The 12,368-nt window shown below is 39.2% G+C and overlaps 1 protein-coding gene across 1 annotated transcript; it reads right to left on the bottom strand.

Moving 5' to 3' along the window:
- Positions 1 to 1,731: 1,731 nt before the first annotated feature.
- On the bottom strand, positions 1,732 to 7,942 carry CUNH13orf42 (chromosome unknown C13orf42 homolog). Its single transcript, XM_071448345.1, has 3 exons — positions 6,539 to 7,942; positions 3,709 to 3,856; positions 1,732 to 2,886 (listed from the first exon to the last, which is right to left on the bottom strand). The coding sequence occupies exons 1-3, from the start codon at positions 6,950 to 6,952 to the stop codon at positions 2,654 to 2,656; spliced, it is 795 nt and encodes a 264-aa protein (XP_071304446.1). The 5' UTR covers positions 6,953 to 7,942; the 3' UTR covers positions 1,732 to 2,653.
- Between the last annotated feature and the right edge of the window lie 4,426 nt (positions 7,943 to 12,368).

The raw sequence follows: 12,368 nt of genomic DNA, 5'->3' as shown, positions 1-12,368 counted from the left end.
GTGCCTGTATTCATGGGATAGGTGATAGAACATGTTCTCAGAGAAAAACTGGTTTATTTTACTTGCTTAATTAGAATTTCCTAAGATGATGACTGGCTTGAAGTGAACTTTAAGAAAAGAGGAAAAAAAAAGACAGAATCCAAGTAGAAATTATAAATCTGATTTCCCCCCCCCCCCCCCCTTTGACTCTTATTCATAAAAGTGAACCCAAATTGACACTGAAGGTTTTCTGTGCTGGACAGCAGGGGGACCCTCACCCCCTATCACAACCAGATGATCAGAGATGTCTGTTTTACAAGGACAGACAAGAGGTTACAGGGAAGGACTGCTTTGCACATGCTGAAGCAGTCTGGTTCTGCACATCAAAATGCATTCTTAAAACAATAGCAAAGAGATCAGTTACTCCAATGCATAAAACCTTGGCACTACAAACATGAAACACAGCCCAGGGCAGAAAAACATTGGAATCCTTTTCTTCTTTCTTCTCATCAGTATTTTAATTATGCACATGCATAATTCTGTTGTAGTAACTCAAACAAGATGGTGAGATTTTCTGACAGCACCCATCCATGTTGCAGGTTCTAGTAGCAAAAAGATGCCCACACAGTCAGCAAAAATGTTCCTCGGCAACTTCAGTATGAAATTTTGTTTGGAGAGGAGTTTCAGGGTGACACAGTTGCCAAAAATGTACAGTTCTGAGCACTGTCCCCCTTCTCTCACACATACACAGAGCTGCAGCCTTGAGGCATGCCAGATCCTAGGGGTGTGTTTGGAACAAGCTGTGCTCTGGTTATCCCACCTGGCTGAGTGGAATTCCATGAATACATTCAGAGGCAGAATAGTTTAAAGGGCATTCAGCTCAGGGTGGACAGTACAGAACTGGGGAGGAACAAAGGCATCAATATAATATTGCACAATATAAAGGATACAGACTATTGTGAAAAGCACCAACAGCAGGGAGACAAAACCCAGACCTTAATTTAAACTCTTCTTGAATATGTATCAATTATGTTATTTAAACTGGTCATTTTCAAGAGGATGCAAACTAGGCCAAGAGCAACAAAAGCACCTCCAGAACTGAAGTGCTACAGAAACAATTCTTCCATCTGCTTCACAAACATCATTAGAAAAGAATCAAAATGCTTTCATCAAACAGGAGATGCCAGCTCTGAATGGAGGAACATATGGTTTTTTGGCACTTTTCTATCTTATGACAGAAAGTGGCCTAGATCATTAAGTTCAGAGATATCCTGGCAACCCATGGCAGAGATGCCTTTTGAATAACTTAGTCCCAAGGACTGGGAACACAAATCAGCAAGAATTAACACCTACCAAATGTTCTGTGTGAGGGCACAAGGTTTATAGGGGTTTTCGTATATCAGATGGGCTATATTGATGGCCAGTGCCTTAGGAAATTTATCCAAGCCTGTGGACACAAAAACTACTGATCATAGAAACAAGGAAACACTAGCAAATCACCAGCTGGTCATACCAGTGCTGCCATGATCCATCTGTCATAGTCCAGCACCAGCTGAATGATGCCAGATGAAAAAAAAATCTGAGTAAGCAAAAGCTTGATCCCAAACACCTTAGCAAATTCTTAAGACAAAGTATGAGCTCTGACAGGCAGAGCATGGGTCTTATTAATTCCAAGTATCACATAGAATAAATATCCCCTCTAAGATGAAGAGAAACACATCTAGACTTCATTCATCCTAATATATTGTCTTTAATGATGGAATAGCAGAATTCCAAATATTTGGTAAAATCTAAAGGTGATGTGGTGGCTTTGTCTGCAAGTTCTCTTCTGCCCCTGAGAACAAGCTTTGCTCCAATCTATTCACAAAATGTTCTCCATGATTTTAAGCTTTTCTAGTGTACACTGGGGTGCCTAGATTCATTAGCTGGGTGTTAGATGAAAACTAGCATGTGGTGTAACCATATGAAACAAGTTGCATACATTTTTGCATACAGTGATTATTTTGATGCATCCAACAACAGAACCATTTCCAATAGCAAGCAGAGTACAAAACACACTGGAGCACACTATTACCCTAAACACAAGTTTCTAATGCTGATTCCCTCACTCCAGCTCTTTTCTGCTCGTGCTGCAGACTGAGTGTATCTTGGTGCTGCTGTATACTCTCAGAACATAGAGTCAATGATGGCACTTACAAATTTTCACAAGCAACAGAAGGAGAAAATTCTGCTTCACTGCTCTGACATTGGAAACACCTCTGCAAAAACTCCAAAATATTTGCTGAATTCCTTGAACTGCTTTGCAGTACTGGAGTCAGAAGAAAAATTACTGCACCAGGCAATCTCTGAATCATTGCTTTCTGTAACAGCACTAGAAAAAAAGGCTTGTCAAGCTGGAGTTCCCCCCACCAAGCTGAATGACAAAGCAGTATTGTTAGGCACAGAAAATTTGAAGAGTTAAACCCTCATATGAGTCCAACATTGGAATAGCCATGGCTTAAAATACGTCCCCTATGAAGAACTTTCAGTGACTGCACAGGTCACTTCTGGAGTGTAAGTGATGGATCAGTGGTAAAAAAAAAAAAATTGAGGTCTTACATGCCCTATTTCATATATTCTGTCTTCAAGTGAAAAGGGAACAAAAAGGGAACATTCTTCTTTCAACATTCTTCTTTCAACATTCTTTCTTGTGTGTTTTAGGCTTAAATTTTAAAGTGCTGTATGCCCCTTCCACAGCTTTGGGCAGGTACATGGGATGCCTTTCCAGCCTTTTCCTAGAGCCAGTGGTTCTCCTCTGACTGTTTCTTTGGGATTGCTTAGCTGCTTGGGCAGTGTCTTGTGAGTATCTCCGGGGAGCACGAAGGATCCAGTTTGAATGCAAACTGTGTTCACTCGTACTGGTAGCAACTGAAAGACAGAAGATAATCTGGGATTAACCACTTGGCAGTGACATTTTCATCTGCACAGTGAGGGAACACAGCAAGGGTGCTTGCTGGGTCCTTCCTGGAGGCAAGATCAGGAGACAAACCTGGTTTCACTGCAGGATATCACTCGGGATGGGATTCATTTTATCTAGAATTTCAACACCTGCAGCATAAAATATGAATGTGAGAGCTAGTCCCTTCAAATATATTCCTTGGGTACTGCTAAAATGACCTGCTTCAGTTATTCACCTCAGCCTGAAGCAAAGGTGAGACATATCTATATCCCTCTGCTGATTATACAGGACGACCTTAAATTGGCACATCTTCATTTCTTTGGGCAATCCTGTTTTTTTCTGATGGAAACCTCCAGTTATTTAGCCTAATCATCAAATTACTTCTTTTTTAGTAGTTATAAAGGAGTCACCCAGTCATTTCTCAAAAAAAAAAAAGGTGAAGAAAAAAATACATTTATACTTTCTATAATTCTCCAAAGACAGCTTAAGATACAAATGCAAGGGTGGAGTTCAGCTCTGAGCAGAAGGCAAGCACTATTCCAACCCTGCACGTGCTACATTTGCCATGTAATGACTGCACATAAAATAGTTGCACCCATTCAACAGGGAACAAGTGACATATCACTGTAATTTCACATATTGCATATAATGGTCCTAGATTTGGGAAGCAAAACTAGAGGACAACTGACTAATTAAATAAATTCATTAAACAAATGTGACATCACAATGCCTTTCCTTCCTCTACCCTCTGCACCCCAAAACCCATCATATTTGGCTGGTTTATACTGCACCATCAAAATCGACATCCACATTTGGCAGATCCACGTCGGGAACTCTCCGCCATCTCTCTGAGTCCAGGTCTGCAATCACTGAGTCAAAGAAGGCTATTGCTTCTCTTACATCTGAACTGGACTGTGGGCCTTTTCTTTCCATGGATGCCTGTTGATCAGACAAAGGAGAAAATAGTTAGCCAAGGGTTGGGCACAATGATTTCTTAATGAGCACACTCTATATGGAAGATGTGTTTGATGCCACACTTCACGCTGTCAGAAAATAAACAAAGGTCCAAACTACTCCACAGTGTAGAAATCAAAGAAAGCAGGGCAGTGGATATCTAACCAATATCCATCCTGTTGCACGTTCAACAACAAGTACCTTCCACTTGGGCACTACTGGCCAGGTGTTTTGAAATCCCTCGGAATCCATGTACCAGGCCATTTAATTGGGTGGCTAAATGACAGCTGGGTTTTATGACCAAATTTATTCTGCCTAGCACTAGGTTCCTAAGGAGAAACACATTAGAAATGTAGTCATGCAGGGCTCCTTCTGTAATTAATGCTGGGCTCCAGTAGCTTCAGAAGATGAGTCAGGCCTTAAGTAGGCTGAACCCTCCTCTGCAGCCAGCTCTTTCTCTCAGCTGAAAAGAGATTGAGGGGTAACTTTGTTACTAATATAAGCATCTTATTAAAATGCCTAGGTTAGGTGAAATTAATCCAGATCTAAATTGCTGAAGTCTTTTTGAAATTAAAAAGGATGGTGTGCGCTAAATTATGAGTCATTCAACACTGTGATAATTCCCACAGGAAAGGCACACAGTTTAAAATTAGGAGCCTGTCTTGATGAAAAAGGAAATGCCTATCTATAAATGCTGAAGCAGTCATAAAACCTGGGTTAGGGATTCTGAAGATACAAATGGGATGAATAATTCCTGCCAGGCTCTACCTAATGAAGGGACATATATTTTCCTTGCTAGTCGAAGTCAGGTATATTGTCAGGCTGCAATACCAGCTCGGAAAATTGCTACCCTGGGTTTCAATGAGACAAAAGGATGCGTGCCATGTCACACCTCTGAAGGACCAGCCTGTTCCCTGTTCTGTGGAGGCAGAGAGATGAACTAGCTGATTCCCCTCCTGACATTATGGGTTGATTGACATCCTGAGAAGTGTTAAAAGATAGCTGCTACCACACATCTACTGGAAATAGTGACTGTATTATGACTAAGCTCTTATTGGTTAAAAGGCATTTTAAAGACATGCCAATGTGCTCCCCACATCTGACCCACCTCTCTTCTTTTCTTCCACTAGACACAAGTGGCACATTTTGAATCCATAGTGAAATCCCAGGACCCAGGGATCTTTGGATCAAAACTCCCATGGGGACAGGTTTGTCTGGACAAATTACCTTCCTATAAATCATGCAGCAGGTTAGAGAAAGAAGTGAATTCCCACTGATAGGTAATTTAATAAGAGCAGGTAGCCTGGGGCAAAACGATTCATGCCAGGTGATAACACAAACTTTGCAATCTGTGGACATAAAATGTGTTAGGAAGAATAGTCTGAATTGTGTAAAAGGCTTCTTGACCTCTCCCTAATTTTTGCAAAGCCAGAGGTGTGCAGCTGTGACTCTGCCATTTGTGTTGGCAAGAATACTCTGCTGGTGTTCCTGTCTGCTTCCAAGGGGATGGGTGATGGAGTGAGCATGCCAGTCACCACCAGGACTGTTCATACACAGGGCCAAAGTCAGATCACAGCATTCTTAGCCTCAGACTGTGGGAGATCCAATTGTTTGCCAAAAAACAAGTTAAGCTTTGGTGTTTTACTTAAGCAGTATTTTCAGCAGCACATCTCAGAAGTTCACAAACCATTCTGACACTCTGCTGTGACAGAACATCTAAATATGGCAGCAACATTATTTAACGTCAACCCGGCCTAATCAGTAATTTCAGCTCTACATCCCTTCTTCCCACCATCCCCATTATTATCCAGCTTAAAGACTGCACTGGATAACCTGTAACCCTCCTGTTGAAGTCTTGTTTGCAGTCATGTTACCTAAACAGATCATCCCACTTGCTGCAGTCCTTTGTTTTGTCCTCACTGAATGAAGTCTAGAGTCAAAGTAACCACTGAACTGTTCAGTGATGTGTTAACTTATAAAGCTTTTATTTCTAGGATACATGGAAATAATCTGCACTAAAGATGATTTTCTATTTTTGTATTTTCATTACAGTAAAGGGTTAAGAATTTCGCTGTCTAGAAATGACCCACCAACTTATTAATGAACAGAGAAAGGAAACCTTAAGAATTCCTCATGCCCCACATCCTACCTGTAGAGGTTGCACTGATGCTAAATGTAGCACTGACAAACTAACTGACCACTAAGAAAAAAAAATCCTCTTTGTTTCAGTGAATTTATAATTATTTTGTGTAAGTAATTTTGTCAATAATAAGACTGCCAGGAAATCCTGAGATTACTGCATTTGTCAGTCAAGCTGGACTTCACTAATCATAGTGAAGGATTCCGAGGTACTTAAGTAGATAATGTCAGAGCTTGCCCTTTCATTTCCAACATTTTCCATACTCTCACAACTTTTTCCTACTTTCTCTCTCCCAACATTTCCCCCCTCAAACAGAGACATATACATTTCTTTCTATGATCAGTCATTCATTCCTAATTTTACACTGCTTAGAAAGAATCTCAATGTATTTAGCAACACTTAAATTGCTGCAAAAGAAAAATGACAACTGACTGAAAGCAGTAAAGAAGAAAATCAATACAGGTGACATAGCTTCGATGATTTTGTTGCTTAAGACTAAGTACATGGCAAAAGTTCTTGGAAATTACCTTAGAAGTCTCTTTGGAAGGAAGTGGAAGAAATAACTTTTTTCCAGTTTTGGATGATCTTGTGGATGCTGGAGAATCTGCAGCCATATGCATGGATTTCAAGTTATTGATGTTTTCAAGATATTTTTTCCTCAAGGCTAGCAGATCCTGGAGGTACTTCAGGCAGTCCTGAGTCTTAGAGTACATCCAGTCTCTGTCTTCATCTTTTGGCTGAAAGCAAGAGTCGATGCTGGTTGTACTTCTGCATTTTTTTAGCGGTTCACTAACTTTTTCCTGCTCATCTCCAAGGACATACATGGAAGTGCTGCGGATCAGTCTCACTGCAGAACCAGCTCCATCACTGTAAGGAATGTCATCTGTCACGTTTCTTCGCTGGGAGTTGGGGTGAAATATAGAATGGATCTTTTTGAACATAATGTGTCACTTCCTCCCCTTTATACTTTTTCAGCTCCTTAATTTCACACTGGATCTGGCAATCAGCAGCAGTTACCTTTGCTCTCAGCAGACAAGAAAAATTGCCACTTACTGTTATGAGGAGGGGAAAAAAATCCCTATGGCTGCACCAATTGTTTTCAGTCTAACATTGTGAGAAGCATGATGGTAACACAGAAATGTCTTTTCTATTCCATTTCTGTCTGTGAAAGATCTTTGTCCTTTCCTCGGTTTAAAATATAGCTGAGGAGGTCAAAGAGCATGCTTTGACCTTTTGTTTGGTGTCTGGTCCCCATAAAAAGCATCAGCACGGAGGCAGGACTTCCCTCTCCCTCGATTCCTGCGCGCTCCTGGGTTCCCTGAGCGCCGGCTGCAGGCGGCCGGGGGCGCTGGCCGTGGTGCTGATCCGCTCCCGACCGCCCCGGGGGGATGCTCGGGAAGAGCCGGCTGGAATCGGCCTCCGCAGGGCCAAAGTCTGGATGGAGAGGAATAGTTTCTGTCGAGCGGAGTCCAGGTGCTGAAAGAAGTGGCTCTGGGCTTCACCCGGCAGTAACCAGGAGATGGCTTCAGCTACCTGATAGCTCAGCGCTGCCAGGAACCCAGCGGATTCAGATGTCAGGCTCTGTTACACTCAATACAAAGATGTCCTGTGTAAGGGATGCTGTAAAATAAAACACTCTTCCAAAGTACTCCTCTGGCAAAATGTTTCAGACAGAAACACAAGAATTTGTATCTTTCCACATTAGTTGTCCTCCTAGATTGGTGTAAGAACATTTAATACAGCGAGTTTGATGGTTGATTTTTGGCTGAAGGTACTGAGAAACTTTGACTTTTATTGGCATACTCGAGGCATGGCTAGTATTTGTGACTATGTGTCCACGTGATGTATGCTTTGGAGACAAGCAGATAGTGAACTGAGGGAATCAACAACAATTTAAAAGCAAGCAGACATGCCCCAAAGGGTTTTCAAAAGAGTTTGTGCAAAAGAGTTTTCACAGCTGATCCCACCCAAGCATTGACTGCTTGAGAAAAAATAATCATTTTCAAATCAAATAGATATCACCCTGCAAATACTACTGAGCAAATTTCTTCTAATGACTCTGGAGGTGCTAACTGGAGGCTGAGGCATCCCAAGATATGTAGGATCTCAACAGGAAAGATAGCTTGGCACATAAATTTGTGCCTATTGCTTTGGGAACTCTGAAAACTGGACACTAAACATCAACCACAACCATCTCAAATTGTTCCTTTTATTTATAGCTAAAGTTAGTATGTACTTATAACAACTAAGAATTGAGCAGAAACCAGTTTTGCCACTTTTTCTGCCTTCTAATAGTAGAATTCCCATTGCAGCTGAAAGCAGCCTAGAGATTTTCCAAAATATAGTCAGCTGTTTGGTATCTAGTACTTGTATGGAGGTATTCCATTATCGATTCTCTCTAAAGGTCTACTCAATCCTCCAGATAACAGATAGAGTTGACTTTATGCTAGCACAGATCATTAGAACAGTGAAAAAAATATGAGCTTTCTCACCAGATTTACCTGTCTGAGATAGATAAAGTTTCGGGTCATCAATACTAACACATAATAATAATAATAATAATAATTCCATCTACATATTGATTTCCTTTTCAGAGCAAAAGGCTGTAAGGGGGTTTTAATACACTGTCCTGAGTGGGGGAGATAAATATCTGTCACAGCCATTTCAGGTTTACTAAGTTAAGAAAATGAGATTTTTTTCCAGAATAACCCTGATAAAAATGTACATAGATTTGCTACATGGGATAATGGTCTTTGTTTATAGACATGATACAATAGCAGTGAGCCTCAGAACACTCTAAGGCCTCTTAGTCAGAAAACCCATAAATCAAGATAATCAGTGAGAAATCAAGAAAATATTGATAAAGGCTTGAATCAATAAGGTCATTGGGAACTCCACTGAGAAACTGCTTATAGTATCAGACATTATCTTTCAATTGCAGATTGATTTATAAACGCACATGGGCTTATAAAGACCTACAGGGCAAAGAAAAAACCAGAACCAACCAATGAACCAGAAAACCCCCCAAGGTTCTGTTGATGAAACCACAGGAAAAGGTACACCTGTGAAGAGTAAATCTGATTATATGCACTGCATTTGAAAAACATTTCATATGGGCCATAGCTTTTCCTACCCTGCTTCAACTGAATATTAAAAACGTATGCTGACATCTCACTAATTAAAAAAAAAAATAAAAAAGCTTTCAGGCTCTTAAGAGAGTTCTCAATTTCAAACATGTTCATTTCCAATTTTTTTAAAAGCTTGCTGGGTAACATTCATTCTGTGCCAACATATGTGTCATTCCCATTGTTCATGGTGTTGTTAAAATAAAGTAGTATTAATAAATGCATGAAGCAATACAATAACTGCATTATATAATAGAATTTAATTTGCAGTCATAAAAAGTCGTTTACAATTATTTCAGACATGAATGTTTTATTCTATGCTTTGGTAATGGGCAGTGAGACAATCTTTCCTATTGTATATTAATTTGTTTTCTTCAGAGAATCTACTGTAATTTAAATAGCTCCATGGATTTAAAAATTTAAAGGATTAAATAAAGGATATACTCTACTTTGTAGAGAGTAGAGAGAAATGCCACTAAAAATGTTTTCTGAGGTATTTTCCTGTAAGGCATTTGCTTTTAAATGTTTCCAGAGTAGTGTTTCATTTATTTATACTCAAACTCAGTTTCCCATGCACCTGTAAGTGTCCCTTTTTAAGTAAATAACAGGGCAATTATAATTCAGCCACAACCACAGATCACAGGTCTCTTCCCCACAGTTACTGTTGTGGACTGAATATGCTACTGTTATCTAAGACAGCTGGAAACTAAAAGTGAGGGTCTTATTCAAGAATTATTTCCTTCTGCACAGACACTCATCAAATGCCAAATACAGCTAAGAAGAAAATTTAATTCTCTTAATTCAAAGTTCCAAATTTATAGACAGCTATTAAATCATAAATAAAGACCTCTCAAAGAAAGAGCTTGTGAGAAGCAGATCAAATAGACCAGACTCATCAAATAGACCACACTAAATATTTAATGGCATCTAAGATTACTGGCTTTGACAAGGCAATGCTCACACCTTGCTTGTTCATTTGGCTACTTGAATCTGACTTCATTTACTTAATGTTTTTTGTTTCAAGTCACTTTTTTTCCCATTACTGCTTTCAACAAGTCTGTTTTCTTTGCAGCTACCAGTGATCTAAATTCCATTTAACAACACCCAATCACTTCTAAAATTGGTTTTTGTTGTTTTTTTTTTTTCTAGCCCTGGCATTCTGTCAGTTCCTGATCCGCTATGACTGGATAGGAAAGTCAAGTTAGAAAATCCAATATATGTGCTTTGTTTAACTAAATTAACTACACAGTTGGAAAAAAAAAACCCATAAAATCAAATGTACAGATAAATACACTTAAGCATTTTTATCAATAAGTTATTTGTCAAAATGCATTTTTTTCTCTTGAATAACATGCCAACATGCATACAAATCTCTTTACTTGATGGTTAAATTTCATCATGAATGATACAAAGGAATGTCAAATCATCCTGGAAACAAAGTTCTGATTTCAAACAAGAAAATCTTTGATAAACTGTAGATGTCAACGTATTCTTTTTTTTTATCAATTCTTTTTTTTAATCAAAGTTTTATCAATCTATTGTATCATATCAGTTAGAATAATACATTTTATTATATTTAAAAATTTAAATGAGAACACTTTCTTTGCTTTTAAAGAAAAAAAAGTTCCACACATAAAATATGTGAGTGGATAGCAAAGTTACTGAGGCTTGTGCTATTTTAGCTAGTTCAGAAATTAGAGCACAGTTGTCAGCCTCTGGTGAACTCTTCCATGTCTATGTAGCTGCATAAAAAGTAGATTCTTTGGACAGAGCTAATTGAGAGAGTCCAAAACAGAGGACAACAAAGTAAGAAATTCATAACAGCAAGAATCAACACTTTGCTCCCTAGTCCCTGACTATTTAATATATTCCATTGAAGTTCTGCAAAGACACACACACACACACACACACACACACACACACACACACACAACCTGTTAAATATTTAAGAGAAAGACAACAAATGCTGAGCATGCTGAGACCACAGCTCAGTTCTAAAAAAATTAGCATCCCTGGCTGCATATGGCAGTAGTTATGACACTTAGTGGTTCGAAGATCACACATACTTTAAAATATGAGCTGGTGGTGCATTTCCAAATCCTAAATCAGGTGCTGATCAGCAGTGCTTTTGGAGGTTGGCAGGAAACATCCATCATTAGAGGTGCAATAGCACTGGTTCCTACCTTTCACTGGCTAAAAATGAAGATGGAAGAAGAACTGACCTTGTTACAAAGCAAAGAAGAATCCTCAAGAATGGTTATATCTGCTCTTTCAGCCCACAGAGGTAACAGGCCGTTCTGCCTTCCTAAAACTGCAGTCAGGAACTGCTTGATATTGTTCCTCTTTTGGGAAGTTCACAAAATATGGGAAAGGAGATAAATTCTGATACCATGCATTTCAAACATCTATGACTGCTTCTTTGAGGCATTAAAGTGGAGAAATCAGTTTCTCGAGATTGAAGATAGAGATTTTCATTTGAGTTGATTCAGAGGAAAATGCAGTGAAATCTCTTTGTTGCCCACCTGTCAATCTTGATTTTTAATGGTACATGCTTGAGCCGTGTCAGACAACACTAACCTGTCAAAACAGCTGAGTCACAACATTGACTCTCCTAACAGAAGACAAATAGGTTTTTTGTAAATCTGGAACATCAACTTTCCATCTAACCTAAATTTTAATCGAAGTATTACCATTTGACTTAGAAGGCATATACTCTCCTTAAATTTTTGCCACATGAAAAATTTCATTCATTGATCAGGTTTTGTTGCAGCATAAGCACAGCCTGGTACCAACAAAAGCAGTGACTGCATTCCTACCAGGCATGAGAAAATAAAGAAATGCTGATTCATGTGCAGTAACATGTATGGAAAATTATTACACAAATGAGTTATCAATCCTTTAAAAAAAAAAAAAAGACTATTATGATGATAATAATGTTGTTGTTGGGGAAATTTTTGCATATACTCTGTAATAAAGCAAACAAAGCAAAAAGATGAACACTAGTGAACACAACCTACTTTAGACCTATGTCTACAGCTGTTGTTTGGCAGCCTTTTCAGAGGGTGAGAGGTTACCACACTTATCCCCTGCTGTATCTAGCCTCCTCCTTCCTTTTGTTTCCTCAAACAACCATGCTATCATTAAAAACTCCATCTCTTTGACAAGCTTGACAAGGGAACTTTGTCTTGTCTTCTGTCACACGGGGTCAAGGGAACAACCAGTTGGCCTTGCT

This window comes from Agelaius tricolor, unplaced genomic scaffold (genome assembly GCF_023055355.1).
Source record: "Agelaius tricolor isolate 1412-34295 unplaced genomic scaffold, bAgeTri1.0.p SCAF_26, whole genome shotgun sequence".
In the NCBI taxonomy this organism is placed as follows: Eukaryota; Metazoa; Chordata; class Aves; order Passeriformes; family Icteridae; genus Agelaius; species Agelaius tricolor.
This window is presented reverse-complemented; position numbering and strand designations above follow the sequence as displayed.

Bases quoted from the DNA above. Each gene is read 5' to 3' on its own strand.
- CUNH13orf42 (XM_071448345.1), bottom strand. From the start codon at position 6,952: ATGTTCAAAAAGATCCATTCTATATTTCACCCCAACTCCCAGCGAAGA. The intron at 3,857-6,538 runs GTAATTTCCAAG...TCTGATCAACAG, and splicing joins CTTCCAAAGAGACTTCTAAG to GCATCCATGGAAAGAAAAGG. The intron at 2,887-3,708 runs GTGCAGTATAAA...TCTGTCTTTCAG, and splicing joins TGTGGATGTCGATTTTGATG to TTGCTACCAGTACGAGTGAA.